The sequence below is a fragment of the Trichomycterus rosablanca genome, chromosome 1, assembly GCF_030014385.1.
Source record: "Trichomycterus rosablanca isolate fTriRos1 chromosome 1, fTriRos1.hap1, whole genome shotgun sequence".
NCBI classification, from domain to species: domain Eukaryota; kingdom Metazoa; phylum Chordata; class Actinopteri; order Siluriformes; family Trichomycteridae; genus Trichomycterus; species Trichomycterus rosablanca.
Genome location: NC_085988.1, coordinates 19,453,397 through 19,471,894, shown reverse-complemented (window position 1 = coordinate 19,471,894; position 18,498 = coordinate 19,453,397). Strand labels below are relative to the sequence as shown.

Below are 18,498 nucleotides of genomic sequence, written 5' to 3'. Positions count from 1 at the left end.
GTTTCCTCCCACAGTCCAAAGACATGCAAGTGAGGTGATTTGGAGATACAAAATTGTCCATGACTGCGTTCGATATAACCTTGAGAAGTGATGAATCGTGTGTAATGAATAACTACCGTTCCTGTCATGAATGTAACCAAAAGTGTAAAACATGACGTTAAAATCCTAATAAACAAACAAACAAATAAAGGTTCTTCTTCCTCTTCTATAGACAGTGGTGTGTTTAAGTTCAGAATAATACTGCATACAACTTTGTTGTAATTGAATTTGGCTGAACAGAGTTACCACTGACCCCCTGCTACACGGGGGATTAGCTCAAATGGTAGAGCGCTCGCTTAGCATGCGAGAGGTAGCGGGATCGATGCCCGCATCCTCCAAGTGGATTCTTTGTTGAGAGAATCATTACCATGACGAACAGTCTGATCAACAATGCTTGTTTTATTTGAGCTATAATCAATTGGATCTAGGATTGTTTTACAAGTTGTAGAATGAAAAAAGTGTAACTATGTGTTTGTGTCATTTTTTTTTACATTATTGTCACAATTGGGTAAATTATTGTTGCATCAAGGGCAGTGATAGCTCAGTGTTTAAGGTTCTGGACTAGTAAACAGAAGGTTCCCGGTTCAAGCCCCACTACCACCAAGTTGCCACTGTTGGGTCCCTGAGCAAGGCCCTTAACCCTCAATTGCTCATCGTGTAAGTCACTTTGGATAAAGGCGTCTGCTAAATGTAAATGCATTACTGTGTAAATAAATTTTGTTTGCACTTAACCAACATTTAGTGCAACCTTGACGAGAAATAAACAGAGAAAGCAAACATGTTACAAGTAGTTCCTATTATTTAAATATAAATTTTAGGCAACGTATTAAAAATCTATTTTTCATAAAAGTATTCATACCCTTTATTTGTAACTATGTAGAAGCCCCTTTGGCAGCATTACATAGAAATTGTCTTGGATATGTCTTATAGTTATTATTGTTTTCTTTATAATGTACAACATGTGTACTTTAATTCTTTGTACTTTAATACTTTTTGCTTTAATGTACCTGGAGCTGCTGTAATAACTGACTTTCCCTCTGGGATTAATTTACATTTACATTTTCTGCATTTAGCAGACGCTCTTATCCAGAGCGACTTACAGCTTAATAAAGCTATCTATCTATCTATCTATCTGTCTGTCTGTCTATCTATCTATCTATCTATCTATCTATCTATCTATCTGTCTATCTATCTGTCTATCTATCTATCTATCTATCTATCTATCTATCTATCTATCTATCTATCTATCTATCTATCTATCTATCTTATTGTTGCTGTTTTAGCAGTGGTGTTAGCAATGTCATTAATTGGACTTCCATTTAATTTAGGTTTACCCACACAGACACAGGGAGGACCCTGGTCAATAATGTTAGAGTCTTTGTACTCTCATTGTGTGTAACATAATTCAATGTTCCTGAGATAGAAAAACAAGTCCTTCAGTGTCGTTTGGATATGGAATTAGTGCTGCGTTATGTGAAATACAAGAAATACACAGTTTTGATGTAGAAGAAAATTTGGAGAATGCGGGCATCGATCCCGCTACCTCTCGCATGCTAAGCGAGCGCTCTACCATTTGAGCTAATCCCCCGCGCTGTGTAAGATCTGGAGTCCGCCCTTTTAACAGTGAAAACACGGATGTAAAACCAGCGGAAGTGCATTTCCAGCAGCACGTTGATAAATAATGTACCGGCTTTAGCTAGCGGTCGAAATGTCGACTGGCGTGGGAAGTAAGTTACACATTTATTTCATTTCATAATGCTGTATGCAATCGAATTACACAACAAAATACATCTTATTGTTTAAAGCTTATCAGTGCATAGCGACCAGCTACCAGAATTTACGAACAATAAACCACATCCACGATGCCGTGCTAGCTGGCTAACAGCTAACAATAAGCGAACAGTCCAGATCTTGATCAACCCCTTAAATATCGTGGTATGGTTGCATGTAGAGTGTGTGACTGTCTTATATTATGCAAATTATAGAAATGAATTTGCAACCTTTCGCATATGACGGACACATTCCTTAAACCTAAGCTAATATTATGAGCTAACTAGCTTAGCATGTGATAGCTTGCGCGTCCGACGTACTGCATGTAAACAGAAGCTCAAATGGAAATAGTTTATAATGTATGCGCTACGAAAACCATTACTACACTACAAACAAGCGCACGAAGTGATGGCAAACCGCTGGGTATAACCAGGTCTAAATTTACCAGCGATTAATTGTTATTATAATAGAATCGATTCTGATTCCAGATGTTCGGAATCTATTAGGTTGAATCAAAGAATCGATTCCTCGAACTTTTCTTGTTAATAACAAGAGCATATAATGATACATAAACTGCAACTGTGGAAGGCAGTTTATATTGTAAATAAACAATTCTAAAAGTAAACAGAGTAAACAATAATTAGCTACACTCGTTGAGCACTTTATATACACCGATCTGCTACTTATATTCACTGGTTATAAGCTACACCTACTATACAGATGAACGTTGTGTGTATACTATTACTGACTGTATACCATCTGTTACGCTGTACACTTTCTTACCCCTGTACTCCTTTTATTAACTGAACGGGAATCCAACTGACCAGATGATGTTCGGGTGTCAGTCTTTGGGAATATAAACATTAAGCCAACAGCATTCTGTTATTAGACATATCCACTATAAAAGACTTAAGGAAGATTAATATTATGCATATAGGAAGAACAGCAATAGTCTCTAACTGTACACCTACAGCCGGCACAGGGTGTTTCTAATAAACAGACCAGTAAGTTTAAACAGCACTGCTGCACTTTACACACTCGTACCATAATAGCACACTCTGCTGTGTCGTTACCATGTTAGTTTTAATGCAGTGCTGAGAATGGGTCACCTCCCAAACATCATCTGGTTAGTGAGGGTTGTATGGTGGTCCCTTTTGGTATACATGGGGTGACAGAGTGCACCAGGTGGATGCACTAGCCCACGGTCGACTGAAAGCTTGAGCACATGGATGGTCGTCCAAACAGGCACAGGTAACTGTGCCTGAGGGAGGAAGTTTGACAGGGCTTTATTTCCTCTGATCAGTTGTGACCTTTGCTGTCTGGTCAAGGTGCCTTTGTAAAGTTGCTTTAAATTTGGTGCTGTAAATTTGCTTTAAGCTTTAAAATTGTATTGTGCAGAAGTTTTTATTAAGAGTCTAGACCAATATATTTATTTCTGAATGCAGTACAGACAGGGGGATGATGATGATTTTAGTAAGTAAATAATGCTTTGTATGTAGCTACATACTATATGTAGACTTAGCCACTATTCTATTGTGGACACATTATGTATGTTAATTGGGATGTCATGTTTTACACTTTTGGTTACATTTATGACAGAAACGGTAGTTACTCGTTACACAAGATTCATCACTTCTCAAGGTTATATTGAACACAGTCATGGACACAGTCAATTTAGTATCTCGAATTCACTTCACTTGCATGTCTTTGGACTGTGGGAGGAAACCCACGCAGACACGGGGAGAACATGCAAACTCCACACAGAAAGGACCCGGACCGCCCCACCTGGGGATCTAACCCAGGACCTTCTTGCTGTGAGTCGACAGTGCTACCCACTTAACCACCGTGCCGCCCGGACACCTTATGAAAAGAACGAATTAATTAAAAAGACAATTATGTTTGGAAGAGCTGAAGGTACAAGAGGAAGAGGACGACCAACAACGAGATGTATGGATACAATCAAAGAAACAAGGAACAAGCCATTAAGAAGCCCGAAGGCCGAAATGTAAGACAGGATATTGTGGAGAAAAAATTATTAATATTGTCAACAAGAGTCAGTTTCTACTTGCCAGTGCTTAACAACAACAACTATTATTATTAATATAATATTATAATTATTACTGTTGTTGTTGTAGTTGTTGTATTGGCTAACAGTATTTATTTTTGATTTATTATTATTATCAAATACCCAGCTAGTACGGTTAATTGTGGCAGCAAGATCCCCTGCTTGTTTTTGTCCTGTGTATGCGAACTTGAGTCGAATCAGGTTCACTGTGCGGAATCGACTCCAAAGCTTCACAGTCGAGTCTCTCTTTCTAACGCCAGGAATCACTGAATCGACTTATTCGGGACCGCATCCCAGTCACATTTGTTGGTTAGCTAGCGATCTGCCTCAGTGATATGGCTGTTTTTCTTGTTTTCTAACCTTACGATGTGAAATGAACCGCATGCCTTTGTTTTATTCTCCTCGTTCAGAACATAAGCTGCTCTCCCTTGGACCGACAGAACCATGGTCCATCCGGGAGAAGCTGTGCCTGGCATCCTCAGTCATGAGGAGTGGAGATCAAAATTGGTAAGTGCTGCATTTCACTGCTGATTATGCACTTGATCATTCGTGCCTTTACACTAAACCTAACACATGTATGAATGTTTTGGGTAATGTTTAGTAGTTTTTGTGGTCTTAGTGAATCCAGCAGTGTCTGTGGAATGATGAAACTGTTTTTTTACCAGTAAGGGTGGGGACCCTGAGCACCTCTGGTGTCTGATTTTATTATCTAGCCTACAGTCCTTCTCTAATGTTACTGCTTTCTGCTTTTAAAAAATCATCAAATCAATAAATTAACATGTGGTGGAAGGATAGACAAATAACCAAAACCCCAAACCCCAATCTGACAGAGTAGGGCAACACTTTGCCTCCAAAAAGCTTTAGTTCTTCTGTGAATGTTGTTAGTACATGCTGTCAATAAGCCTGAAATGATCTGAGGTGGCATATTCTTCAGTAATACAGTTTTGCAGTTGTTTAAAGGATAAAAAAGTACATATCTGATTTACAATACATTTTAAAACCTCCAATAATGATTTGATCTTGTTTGATTCTGTTAATTGGTAAATCCAGAAAGGCACTTAACTTTATCCTGATCTTCAAATGACTTTTTTAGCAAGATAAAAAAAAAAAAAAAAGAGACCATAAATCTGGTGGTTAGGGAGGCAATTACAATTCCTGACCTTATGCTTTTGATGTTTGTCAAATTTTGCTTGAAGTATGTTTATGGTTTGCACCATAAGCGGGCAATGGTCCTGTAAACATTTCAAATGTTTTTGGATGGTAAAAAACATACAATGCAATCCCTACACAGCAGTGACGAAACAGCCAAGCCATGGGAGTTGCACTTGTCAGTGCACTTTTAATGCTGGTCCCAAGACTGAATTAGAATAGATAGGTTGTGTCAGGAGGGGCATCTAACTTTAACAGAAAAAAACTGCCAAGGAGCAGCAGAAAGAAAAAAAAAAGTAGGCATTGGTGACAACAATAAAGGTAATGTATTGACAGGACTTGTGGAGGGACTCAAAAGACAAGGCAGACCAAGAATAAGCTCAACTGACAACATAACGTAGATTGCATTATCAGGGGCTAGTGTGCTACAAGCGACATGAGACACAGGGTACTGGAGAACGCTGACCTATCTGTGCAGCCAACCTTCACAAAGCGATGGCAGTGTAGTCTGTACCCTGACTAGGATACAGAATGTATAAAATGCTGCTCCTAGGATTCTCACATATTCTAAGAAGACTGACCACATCCTTTAGAGTGCTCACTGATTGCTTATTTCATTTTGTATTCAGTACAACTCTCTAAGTATTACATATAAAACTATATAGGGCCTAGGGCTGGGCGATATATCGAGATTTTATAAAATATCGATATATTTTCATACGCGATATAAGATAAGACAATATCGCTTATATCGATATAGATATACTCGCCCCTCCCCACCGCTTCACCAGTAAGTCCTGCAGGCAGCGATAGCATGGAGACGGATAAAGACATGACAGAAGCTATCGAAGAGGAGCTGCTTAGTAAAAAGAAAAACAATGACTAAATTATTTGGAGATGGTTCGGATTTAATGGTGGAGAAGTGTCAGATGAGCAGCAGAATAATGTATTCTGTAGAGAATGCCAAAAACAAGTCCAGACAAAAGGTTCCAGCTCCGTGTACCTTCATTCGTTTTTCACTTCAAATCCCAAAGTTGAAAAACAAGAAAACGAGTCGTTATTCGTTTCAAAAAACAATATTGGAAAACATACAAGTGCATGCACGCGCTGACATGCACGTATTTACTTCATATATAAACAGTGTAAATCATGCACAAGTGTTGAGAGAGTAATAATAACGTAACGGTGCGTCTGACTCTTGTGTTTGTATATGTGATGTGCATACATTTGCTCTATCTGTAAAAAAAAAAAAAACATTATTGGGAGTGATTTCTGTACTGGATGTTGTACGTGGTCATGTTAGTTTATACTGGACGATCACCCGACGTCCGACACGTCATTTATTTATTTATCTTCTATTATAGTTTCTTGTTGTCGGACAATAAACATCCAAAAATTTATAAAATTGCATGAACTAACTCTGCAGTAAACAAGGAGCAAACAGCAATTAAACAACAAATAAAGCTGTTAAATAATAATAAAGTGCATGAAGCAGAACGCTGATTAAAATGCATTAAATGTTGTAATAGTTACACAGTAATGTGTACGATTAGTTCTGCCTGTATTACAGAACTGAGTTCTATACGGTAAAAGATAATGCAAATGTTAATGTTGTGGTGACTGATGTAAAATAATTCAAAGTCCAAACATGTGAGTGGGGGTTTAACGAGAACGCTACTTTTAATGTCACACAAGCTCAGTGCAATACAACATAAGAATATAAGCACAGCCGAAAACGATAAATTCCGACACCTTCCCTACACACTCGCTCCCTGCGCCCTATAGTGCACTTAACATTCTTAAAGGGCCAGACAATATATTTGTAATTACATTGCACGACAGGTGATACGTTAGAAAACAAATTTTTTTAGGAAAAATAGTTCTTCCCCAGCATGATTATTAATAAAAGTGCCTGTATAAAATTTGGAACATGTAGCTTAGTCTCAGAAGTGTCTTTTTGTTATTACCTTATGGGATGAAAAAATATCGAGATATATATCGTATATTGCCGTGCAGCTAAAAATATCGAGATATATATCGTATATTGCCGTGCAGCTAAAAATATAGAGATATTATTTTTTATCCATATCGCCCAGCCCTAATAGGGCCTGACTCCTCACTACCTAGTTGAGCTTCTACATCTGTATGACCCATATTGTACCTTAAGGTTGCAAACTTTAGCCATCCTGAAGCCAGGAGAATTGGGGACCTTGCTTGAAGTACCAACAGTGACTGCAAGGCAGAGCCGGGATTCAAACCTTTATCCTTCCAGCTGGTAACCAACAGCTCTACCCACTAGGCTACCACTGTCCCATCAGAAAAGAGCAATGCTAAATGATACACAAAGGAAAACCTTTCCCCCATGGGACCTTGGAAGTCCTTGCATCTTAGAAACCTTCACAAATTTCCCCAAGCAAACTACGAGCCCTGAAATAGCACAAAGTATATTCAAGGAATTTGAAGAAAGACAAACAGGCTACTTGTTTATTTACACAGATGGGTCAAAGACACCTACTCACACCGTAGCAGCCTTTTACTCCAAGACCAAAAAGCAATGCATAAATATCCCCCCACACAGCTCCATTCTAATGGCTATAACGTATTTCCAGAGATCAAGTCACCAGAAGGCTATCATATGCACAGATTCAAAGTCCTGTATTCAAGCCATCAAATCACTTACTACTGACCACCCCATCATTGAAGAAATACTGCATGAACTGAAAACACTGGAAGAATCAAACAAAATTCTGAGGTTTTGTTGGATACCAGGCCACAAGGGTATTAGGGGAAATGAGGAAGCAGATACCATAGCCAAAAGAGCAGCAGAAGAACCAGTCACACCAATGTACATCCCACCAACAGACTTAAGACCCCTCATAAAGAGTTATGTACAAGAAAAATGGCAGGAGAACTGGGACTTACAAGAAAATAACAAACTCAGGTAAATTCAACAAAGCGTACAACCATACAAAATGAACTATACCCAGAAGAGGGGGGACCAAGTAGTCCTCACACGATGCAGAATAGGACATTCAAGACTTACACACGGACACCTACTAAAAGGAGAACAGGCCCCAAAGTGCTTTCATTGCTCAATTACTCTAACAATGAAACATGTTTTATGTGAATGCAAGGTTTTTACCCAGGACAGAAATCTGTACCTGATGGGATCAGACATAAAATACATTTTTAGAAAAACGGCTCCTTTTAAGATTTTAAAATTTCTGAAAAGCATAAAGTTAAAACATCTGTTGTAATCTCAACCTCTTCAAACACCTTTCTTGTAATAAGAAACCATGCTGGTTTCCCCTGTATTTACTTTTTTTGACTGACTCATATCTCTTAATTTCTTACTCTGTTGGGTGTCATGCTGGTCTGTTATGCTAGCCCACCACCACTAAGATACGAGTTTGAATCTTAGCATTGCTTTTGCTAAGATAGACAGGCTTCTATGTAGACATAATTGGTTTTGTCTGGGGGGAGAGGATGACCAAAGCTTTGTGATGGATTGGTGCCCTGTCCAGTGTTTCTGCCTTGCACTCAGTGTTTTCCAGTGGAACCGGACCCACCACAACCCAGACCCGGTTAAAGCGGTTGATGAGTGTAAAATTAAATTTCTGGAGCATCATTTTGATGTATGGCCATGCATTTATGCATGTAGTCTGTTAACGTATTGTTCTCATTATTATCAATGGCATTGATGTATTTTTGATGAATGCTAAGACGTCCGTGTGAAATGTTGACTGGGAAGGAAGGGAATGTGTATATGGGTGTTGCCCTGTGATCAACGTGGTCCCCCGTCCATGTTGTGTTCCCGTGTGTCTGCAGTTCAAAGACATGCAAGTGAGGTAAATTGGAGATACAAAATTGTCCATACCTTGTGAACTGATGAACCTTGTGTAATGAGTAACTACCGTTCCTGTCATGAATGTAACCAGAAAGTGTAAAACATGACGTTAAAATCCTAATAAACAAACAAACAAATGTTGTGTTCCTACCTGGTACCCAGTGTTTTAGGTGACTTTGGGCCCATGGCAACCAGTTAACGAGTTAAATAATTTTTAATTAATTTTTAATTAATAACAAAATTTTTTTTGTCAGGGTGTCAGTCAGCAGAGCCATCAAACCGTTCTCAGAACCAGGCCGCCCTCCAGACTGGTTTTCGCAAAAGGTAATTAGGAACACACTTACAGATTCCAGCAGTGTTTTACTGGCTTTATCTAGTGTGCTGTAACAAGCATTATCTTGTGCAGTGTAATTCATTTAGAATTTTCTTTCATTCTAATGATTGTATCTGATAATATATTCTCTCTCTGATTAACACAGCACTGCGCCTCACAATATTCAGAGCTGCTGGAGACCACAGAGGCCCCAAAGTAAGTTTTAATACCAACACACACTAGCTGTTTGTAGAGCTGCACAGCTAGCAGGTTCATTAACTCACTACGGTGTCTGAGTTACAGAAAGATTTGCATTTGGATTATTAGCTGTGTTACCTCTAGTATCCTATTGTTTGGTTGATACCTGCCTGGTTCTGGACTACAAGCAGGTTAATCAAGCACACACACTCTGTTGTAGTGTATAGAATGAGGCCTAGCATTGTCTTGCCGAAACAACCATGGACGTCCTGGTAAAAGACATCGTCTTGATGAAAAGACATTGTATACATTCCTGGTTTCCACACTCACTGTTCATTTTATCAGCTCCACTTGCCATATAGGAGCACTTTGTAGTTCTACAATTACTGACTGTAGTCCATTTATTTGTCTACATACTTTTTAGCCTGCTTTCACCCTGTTCTTCAATGGTCAGGACCCCCACAGGATCACTACAGAGCAGGTATTATTTAGGTGGTGGATGATTCTCAGCACTGCAGTGACACTGACATGGTGGTGGTGTGTTAGTGTGTGTTGTGTTGGTATAAGTGAATCAGACACAGCAGCGCTGCTGGAGTTTTTAAATACCGTGTCCACTCACTGTCCACTCTATTAGACACTCCTACCTAGTTGGTCCACCTTGTAGATGTAAAGTCAGAGACGATCGCTCATCAATTGCTGCTGTTTGAGTTGGTCATCTTCTAGACCTTCATCAGTGGTCACAGGGTGCTGCCCACAGGGCGCTGTGTGCTGGATATTTTTGAATGGTGGACTATTCTCAGTCCAGCAGTGACAGTGAGGTGTTTAAAAACTCCAGCAGTGCTGCTGTCTGATCCACTTATACCTGCACAACACACACTAACACACCACCACCATGTCAGTGTCACTGCAGTGTTGAGAATGATCCACCACCCAAATAATACCTACTCTGTAGTGGTCCTGGGAGAGTCCTGACCATTGAAGAACAGCATGAAAGGGGCTAACAAAGCATGCAGAGAAACAAAGTGAGAGAACTACAAAGTGCTTCTATATGGTAAGTGGAGCTGATAAAATAGACAGTGAGTGTAGAAACAAGGAGGTGGTTTTAATGTTTTGGCTGATCGGTGTACATCTTCTTGTCCGTAGAAAGTCATCAATGCCATGGGTGCCAATGAATCCACATACCTTGGCAGATATTGGCTTTTGCACCTTTTGCATTCTGGATGGTCCATTTTATTTTTGGCTTGGAAAACTCAATGTCTGTTTTTCCCAAGAGCTAGCTGAAACATAACCTCATGTGAGCTCAGACCCAGAAAACTCGGCAGTGTTTCTGCACAGAATGGATGTATGGATTTCTCTTTGTGTAATAGCGTTTCAGGTTGCATTTTTTAAAGCAGCAGCGGACTGGTTTAAGCATCACAGTTTTTCCCAAGTAATTCTGATCCCATGTGGCTATATTTAGCACCATGACATGACAGTTTCTAATGCTATGCTGTGCTTGAAGGTCACGCACATTCAAGTAGAATGCCTTTATTTGTCATATGTACATATACAGACGTACAGTATAAGGAAAATATTTCTTCGCATATCCCCACTTGTTTGGAAACTGTGGTCAGAGCTCAGGGTCAGCCATTGTACAGCGCCCCTGGAGCTGAGAGGGTTAAGGGCCCAACAGTGGCTGCATGGCAGAGCTGGGATTCGAACTCTCAACCTTTCAGCTAATAGCCCAATGCTGTATCCACTAGGCTACCACTGTCTCGTGCTGAAAACACATTCAGCAGTGTATTCCAGCCTTGCCTTCTTCCCAAGAGCTGTGGCCTCCATCACCCCTTCTAGCACCTCATAGACTGTGAACTTGAACATTGCGTATTTGCACATCTTCTTACAACCATTCTCTCACTCAACATGAGTCATCATTTCTGAAACTGAACTGGTATCTCCACATAGCACAGTCACTGTATATATTCATTTCACCCATAATTTATTTTATTACTTATCTTGAAATCCATACTTTAAATTGTACTGGTAATTGTGTAAATATCCATATGCTTATGTAAATATGTTTGCCTCTTTTTAAATATCCATATGCTTATGTAAATACTTTGCTTCTTCTTTTTATCTTTCGGAGAGTGTCTAACTAAATTTCGTTGTATGCAATTATAATGACAATAAAGGTTCTTCTTCTTCTTCTTACCAAAGTTTTTTCAGATACCCTGAATCGTTTAATAATATGTACAGTTGATGGTGAAAGACCTAAATTATTTGCAGTACTGATAATTCTTTGATATAAATATTAAACAAACCCACTCTTAAGTCCATGATTATGCAAATCTCTACACTATATAACCAACAATTAATTAATTGACACTTAAAAACATCCGATATCAATAAATGACTGCTTGTTTTAAAATAATCCTAACAGTAGGTATTTTTTTACTACTCTGTCTATTGTTTGTGTATTTTTATACTACATGGGCAAAAAAAATCCATTGCTAGCCATTGCAAACTAGAGGTGTTTTATTCTTCTCTGTTTTGGTCACATTTTTCTTAAGAGTCTAGAGCTGGGATTCTGTAACGCTATAAATACACAATAAATAATGAAACAATGCAAGTCCAAGACTGTAATTAGGTGTTGCTGTTCAACAGACGGAAACGTGGTGAAAAAGGAGAGGTGGTGGAGACCATTGAGGATGTAATAGTGCGCAGACTCACTGCAGAAAGGATTGATGAGCTTAAGAAACTAATCAAAGACACTCAAGAGAAATACAGGTACTGAGGCTGACCTGAAGTCTGATTTCTTTACATGTTACTGTGCTATGCAAATAGACTCCAGTACTTCCAAAATATTTGAACTTGTTCCTTAGGATTCTTTTTTGTTCACTTGCAGGAAACTGAAGAAGGATTTAGATTTGATTCAGGCAGGACACATGGACTCCAAACTGGAGGAACTGTGGGGAGATATTGAACAGTAAGACAGTTCTTCACATACGTCTTAGTGGCCACGTGCATGGCTTCCAACTGTGTTAATTGGTAGCTGGATGTGACATTGCCAGCTCGTTAGAAAGCTTCTGGCCATCTGTTTGCCAATGCAGCTAATAGACAAAAACTGCCTAGGTGATTTGTCAGCTGTTAAATTTTTTCATGACATTTTGGCACCATCTAAATTCACCTAGTCTAATGGGGTGGAGCCCATCTTGCCACACAGGCAACAGGTGAAGCTCGAATGCTGAACAATAACATGGCTAAAGAGTAATGAAAGGAAAGCAAAAAATAACTAAAATAATAAGCGGCTAAAATGAAATAATACAAAAGAGAACCAAACCGAAACACATAGTATGAAGCAGAGAACAGATAGAACAATTAGACCAGAAAAGAAAAAAAAAAAGAGACGTTTGCCTCACATTTACACTATCCTTAGCTGCCCCTAGCAAACGTTGGAAAATGCAGGTGGCCCATCTCTAGCCCCATAGATATAAGTGGATAAAAGTGATAGGATGAGCACAGAGTTACCACAAATGCCAGCTACTCGATCCATCAGCCTGTGGCAACCCAAGCTCTTAAAAAAGAACAAAGGCAGGAAACCCATTTAGCAGTAGCTTTAAAGGGAAAAGGCAACTCCAAAAACCAGATGCTACCTGCATCCAGAAAGTACCTCGCATGGCAGCAGACTGACAGTAATGCCATGACCCCATTGGAGGCAGTTGGCTTCTATGGAAGGCAGGCCATGCAGACTCAAAGGCCATGCTGAGTGCCCACCGACAGTATTCCAAGGATGGATAAACCACGAACCACCGTTAGGTTGTTGGGCTGCGAAGACTTACTGATGACAAAAGACCTGAAGGTTTTGGTGTCTGGTTCGGACCAACAGAAGAGCTGCAGTGGCTCAAATTGCAGATCATTTTAATACTCAAGTTCAAGAGAGCCGTTATTTTCATTTCAGCAGTATACAAGTACATATAGAAAAGAAACAATGTTCCTCTAGGATCAGGGTGCAACACAGAACACAAGTGCAAAACAATACAATATACCCAGTACAGATAAAAAACACTACAATAAATACAAAGACCTACAATAAATACATTTCTAGTCAAAAGAAACTGAGGGGGACAGGACTAAAAACAAGAGAGTAGTGTCAGCCAGTACATGGTACTAAGTAAATGATAAGTGAGGTAAAAAAAATATTTTCTGGTATACAGTAGCGTAGGGTTTATATAGCAGCAGAAAGAAAGAGTAAGGTGCAAAAAAATGTCAATATTGTGCTAAGATTTGAGTAATATAGTCACTAGGTAATGTACCGGTGATGAGGTAACTGTTACATTATACAGTTTATCAAACCTTCTGTGTATGGAGTTGCCAGTTAAAAGGGAGTCCTTATTTCAGCAGGTCAAAGCTGTTTTCACTGCATTCACTATATGGCCAAAATATTGGGACATCTTTCTTATTTATAGAATTCATGTGGTTCAGCCACAGTTTTAACTAGGGATGTAATGATACACTCTACCCACAATGCAGAATACAGAATCCTGATTTTGTAAACAAAATGAAATTGAAGACAAATTATGACGAATCAAGCTTCATTATATTATTTCTCTTTAAAAAATAAAATAAAATCTTTTATTTATCTAAATAATGAATGCACTTTTCTTTCTGATGTAGGTACAAACTATGCAAAACAATGCTGCACATTTCCCTTTGTGTGTGAAAATAACTCAAATGAAATTTAAAAACAAATCCCACATTATATAAATAAATGAATAATATAAAAAAGACAGTATCCTCACATAAATAAATGTGGCTGGAAAATCACGTACAACTGTGTAGTGATGTCAACCAGGCGAGGTGAATACTGCCTGTGCTGATTAAAGTGAATATCGATTCATTTTACATGAATTACCGATTTGAATCGTGGCACATGTGCACCGATTTTAAACTGCCTTGTGGTGCATCGTTACATCCCTAGTTTTAACATTTGCATCTTGTAAATATTTTCTCACAGAAAAAGGAAGCAAGAGGAGGAGGAGGCTGTGCAGAAGAGGAAAGCTACAGAGGCTGCCTATCAAGGTAGGTGTATTACATGTCTGAAACCAAATAAAACCAAGTGTAAACTGCACACTTTAAAAAGGTTAATGACAGATTATTTAAATCCAAATTGGTGTTTCATTTATTTATTAGTCAGTAATAGAAATACATCAAAAGCTTGAAATGGTTTTGTATGTAATCATATCGTTTTCCTGTCTGCAGCACGGCAAGCAGCTAAAAACACACCCAAAAGGCTCCCGAGTGTCACTGTCCGCTCCCCTTTACGGGCCAGTTCTCCTAACATGGACCTCTCACAACCTGATACTCCTCAGCCAATGGCAGACGAATCCTGTGCCAGCCCAATGGTAAGTCTGATAAATCTTAAAAGCTGCCTTATACCTTACAAACTGCTTTAAAGGAACTGATCTGTAGAAAATGTAATTTCCCTGCCACCAACAAAAAGTTGCCAGGGCCTTTAACCCTTAATTGCTTTCATTGTAATTGGCCACAATTGCAAGTCATGATTAAGCAACTATAACCCCTAAGATTTGATAGTCTTGGTCCATAGTCTTTTAGATTTCTCACTCTCTTGACTCTCTGACTTCGTACCCATACTGCTTTTGTTTTGCACAGGCTCAGGGTGTGGGGGTGTTCATTCCTGTGCCCGAGTCAGCTGGCCAGGGCCATAAAGAGGGAAGCTTGGGAACTCTGACGGACGAATCACCACAGAAGAAACTCCAGACTCAGAAAGCCACTCCACCACCATCTCCTCTGCTCTCTGAGCTGCTGAAAAAAGGCAGCCTTCTATCAGCCAGCCCCAGACTGGTAAGCTGTGATGAAAGGTTTTACACACTGAACTACCTTCCAAAAGCGAAACCTACATTTAAGGACATTGTATTGTTAAATATGTTGCATATTGCTTGAGTGCTGGAGCTCTTGACTTTAATCTCAGCTATTGATTGTGGCAATTGATTGTGGCTCAACTGGTTTCCTTGTTGCTGCTGCAAACGCAACCTGTGGAAGAGGCTGGGATATCACAAGGCATTCTGTGAGCCTTTCTGGCAGGTGACGGTTTGTGTCTTTCCTCAGTCAGGGAGAGGTGCAAACACCAGAGCTATTACGAGGGATCTTCAAAAATTTTCTGCAGTTTTATATTTTGGTTGGAAGCAGTGAGGGTGGGAGGAGTAGTAATTGGTCGTGTCTGAGAGATTGAGAGAGAGTTTATAGTCCAGATTTAGTGCCATCGTTCCACCTTTTTGGACGCTCAAAGAAGACTTAAGGGGAAGAAGATTTTCATGTGATGATGTGAAAGCAGCGGTGCATCAGTGGCTACACGCTCAACCAAAAACCTTTTTGCTGATGGCATTAAAAGTTGGTACGATGCTGGGAAAAATGCATTGGAAGGTGAATATGTAGAAAAGTGATGTCATTTGTCGCAGCGGTCCCTGATTAGCAGATAAAAGGCGCCTGTGCAGATTGCATGGGTGAAAAAGAAGGGGTCTGCTAAGGACTGCGCACAGGTCTGAGCAGGAAATATACATTCCTTGAATGCAATCAGGGATCCCCAGCAGCGAAAGACAAATTGACTACGCTAAAACCGGTAGAAAATGGGAGAAAATAAATAAATAGAAATAATAATAAATAGAATTTTTAAAAAGTGCAGAAACTTTTTTGAAGAACCCTGTACAATCAGGGGAATCAGGGACTTTTTACTTTATCACTCTGCTAAACAGGTGTATTATTCACCAATAAGATGAAGAAACGATCGTTACCTTGTAAAAGGAACTTATTTACACTATTAATAGTCATCAGCAGATGGCGAAGGGGTAAAAAGAAGCCTAAAAAGTTTGGAGAGCAAGAAACAACAGAACAACCAGCAGACTCTGATTAAACAATAAATAGAAACATTAATAAATGTACGTAGTAGAAAGTAGTCAGACTGAGGTAAGGAGTAGCGCTTACCAAACAAAGTAGGAGCCATCTATTGTGTAGGATTATGTTTGTGTTGCCTAGCAACAGTCCCGGACTATTTTTGTTGGTTGAGTAAAAGTAATAGTTAAAGAAAGAATGAAATCATGATCTGCTGTCGCTTACACTTATAAAAGCAGTCTCACACTCAAGGTTGTGTGTAATACTGAATATCAACACACTGTAATTGTCTTCGGCACTCGGCCAGCAAGTAATTGTAGGGTACTACGCAATGGAAAAAAGGGTCTTATTGTCATTAACCCCTAGTGCCCTCACCAATCCAAGGTTTCAAGTTGTGTATTTGTATAGGTTTTGTTTATCAGGATTGTTTTAATTTACTGTATTGTACTGTATTACTGATATGTTCATTCCCAACCTGCTCTCTGGTCAGATGCATCCACTTACAGTTTGTCTTGCATGCAGGTGGGGGAGGGAGATGTGGCTACTGCTCTCAGTAATGGTGGTCACAGTGTCGAGGTACACGGTTCTGCAGCTGCTGTTCCCTCCAGTCATGATATCTCTACAGGTAAACAGTGGCACTCAGAGATGTTCTGCCACACGATTCTGAAATGTTTTGGGTTTTGTGTGTGTGTGAGTGTGTGTTGGAATTAACATTGCATTCCAGCCAAAGGGCAATGTTTCATTAATTGTTCTTAAAGCAGACCATCCCATAATTCTGTTCACTTGACCAACATAAAAACCATATACGAAACTAGCCCTGTAATTTTTCCATTCTATTTCATCAACTGCTTTATCTTGGTCAGGGTCGCAGAGGGCCCGGCTCCACCAGGAAACATAGGGTGCTATGCAGGAATTCCCTGGACAGGGCACCAATCCATCTTAGAGATTTGGCCAACCCCTATCCAAATATAGCCAGTCATGTGTGTGTAGATGCCCTGCTGGCCGATAGCACTACTGGGATTCTAACCCAGATCTCAGCAGCGGTGTGCAAGCGTAATAGACCTCTGCGCCACCCAAGCACTTCAGTGCAAGTTTACAAATGTGCATGCATTAGTCATATCATTATTATCAGATTGCCAAAAGTTTTAATAAACTATTGAGTCTAGCCACTACCATGCGTTAGTCTTCAGTACCACTCTGTGTTCATTCAGCAAACAGTTTAACCATGATCTGCACCATAGACAGTGGTAGCCTTGTGGGTAGAGCTTTGGACTATTAACTAAAAGGTTGAGAGTTTGAATCCCAGCTCTGCCATACAGCCACTGTACATCTGTAAATGTAGATATGACAAAGGCATTCTATTCTTCTTCTATTGTATAGAAATCGTTTTTTGCTATTTTTTATCAGAGGTGTGATACCTGCCAAGTATTCTCAAGTTAAAATGCAGCACAGTGAGACAGAAACTTCTAAAGCTACCCCCAAAATGGAACATACATTACATTCTGATTTATCTGTAAATTGTGCATGCAGATATACAGTGGGGCCAAAAAGTATTTAGTCAGCCACTGATTGTGCAGGTTCTCCTACTTAGAAAGATGAGAGAGGTCTGTAATTTTCATCATAGGTACACTTCAACTATGAGAGACAAAATGAGAAAAAAAATCCAGGAAATCACATTGTAGGATTTTTAAAGAATTTATTTGTAAATTATGGTGGAAAATAAGTATTTGGTCAATAACGAACAAGCAAGATTTCTGGCTCTCACAGACCTGTAACTTCTTCTTTAAGAAGCTCTTCTGTCCCCCACTCGTTACCTGTATTAATGGCACCTGTTTGACCTCGTTATCTGTATAAAAGACACCTGTCCACAGCCTCAAACAGTCAGACTCCAAACTCTACCATGGCCAAGACCAAAGAGCTGTCGAAGGACACCAGGAAGAAAATTGTAGACCTGCACCAGGCTGGGAAGAGTGAATCTACAATAGGCAAGCAGGTTGGTGTGAATAAATCAACTGTGGGAGCAATTGTAAGAAAATGCAAGACATACAAGACCATTGATAATCTTCCTTGGGGTCAAGATCTCATCCCGTGGGGTCAAAATGATCATGAGAACGGAGACCAAAAATCCCAGAACTACACAAAGGGACCTGATGAATGACCTGCAGAGAGCTGGGACCAAAGTACAAAGGCTACCATCAGTAACACACTACGCCGAGAGGGACTCAAATCCTG

At 39.6% G+C, this 18,498-nt stretch overlaps 1 protein-coding gene and 2 non-coding genes across 6 annotated transcripts in view; 2 read left to right on the top strand and 1 right to left on the bottom strand.

Annotated features, from left to right (window-relative positions):
* Positions 1 to 304: 304 nt before the first annotated feature.
* Positions 305 to 377, top strand: trnaa-agc (transfer RNA alanine (anticodon AGC)). Its single transcript has one exon. It is a non-coding gene; the product is annotated as a tRNA-Ala (tRNA).
* A 1,177-nt stretch (positions 378 to 1,554) lies between these two features.
* trnaa-agc (transfer RNA alanine (anticodon AGC)) lies at positions 1,555 to 1,627 on the bottom strand. Its single transcript has one exon. It is a non-coding gene; the product is annotated as a tRNA-Ala (tRNA).
* A 66-nt stretch (positions 1,628 to 1,693) lies between these two features.
* brd8b (bromodomain containing 8b) overlaps positions 1,694 to 18,498 on the top strand; it is a 32,054-nt gene continuing 15,249 nt past the window's right edge. For all 4 annotated transcript variants that reach the window (XR_010007734.1, XM_062989645.1, XM_062989568.1 and 1 more), the window contains exons 1-10: positions 1,694 to 1,766; positions 4,285 to 4,381; positions 9,125 to 9,194; positions 9,350 to 9,399; positions 12,025 to 12,147; positions 12,266 to 12,346; positions 14,375 to 14,439; positions 14,620 to 14,762; positions 15,031 to 15,222; positions 16,789 to 16,891. Coding sequence is in view for 3 of the 4 variants with exons in the window: in XM_062989645.1 (XP_062845715.1) it covers positions 1,748 to 1,766; positions 4,285 to 4,381; positions 9,125 to 9,194; positions 9,350 to 9,399; positions 12,025 to 12,147; positions 12,266 to 12,346; positions 14,375 to 14,439; positions 14,620 to 14,762; positions 15,031 to 15,222; positions 16,789 to 16,891 (943 nt within the window). In the remaining variant the exon portion in view is untranslated. The remainder of the gene's footprint in view (positions 1,767 to 4,284; positions 4,382 to 9,124; positions 9,195 to 9,349; positions 9,400 to 12,024; positions 12,148 to 12,265; positions 12,347 to 14,374; positions 14,440 to 14,619; positions 14,763 to 15,030; positions 15,223 to 16,788; positions 16,892 to 18,498) is intronic.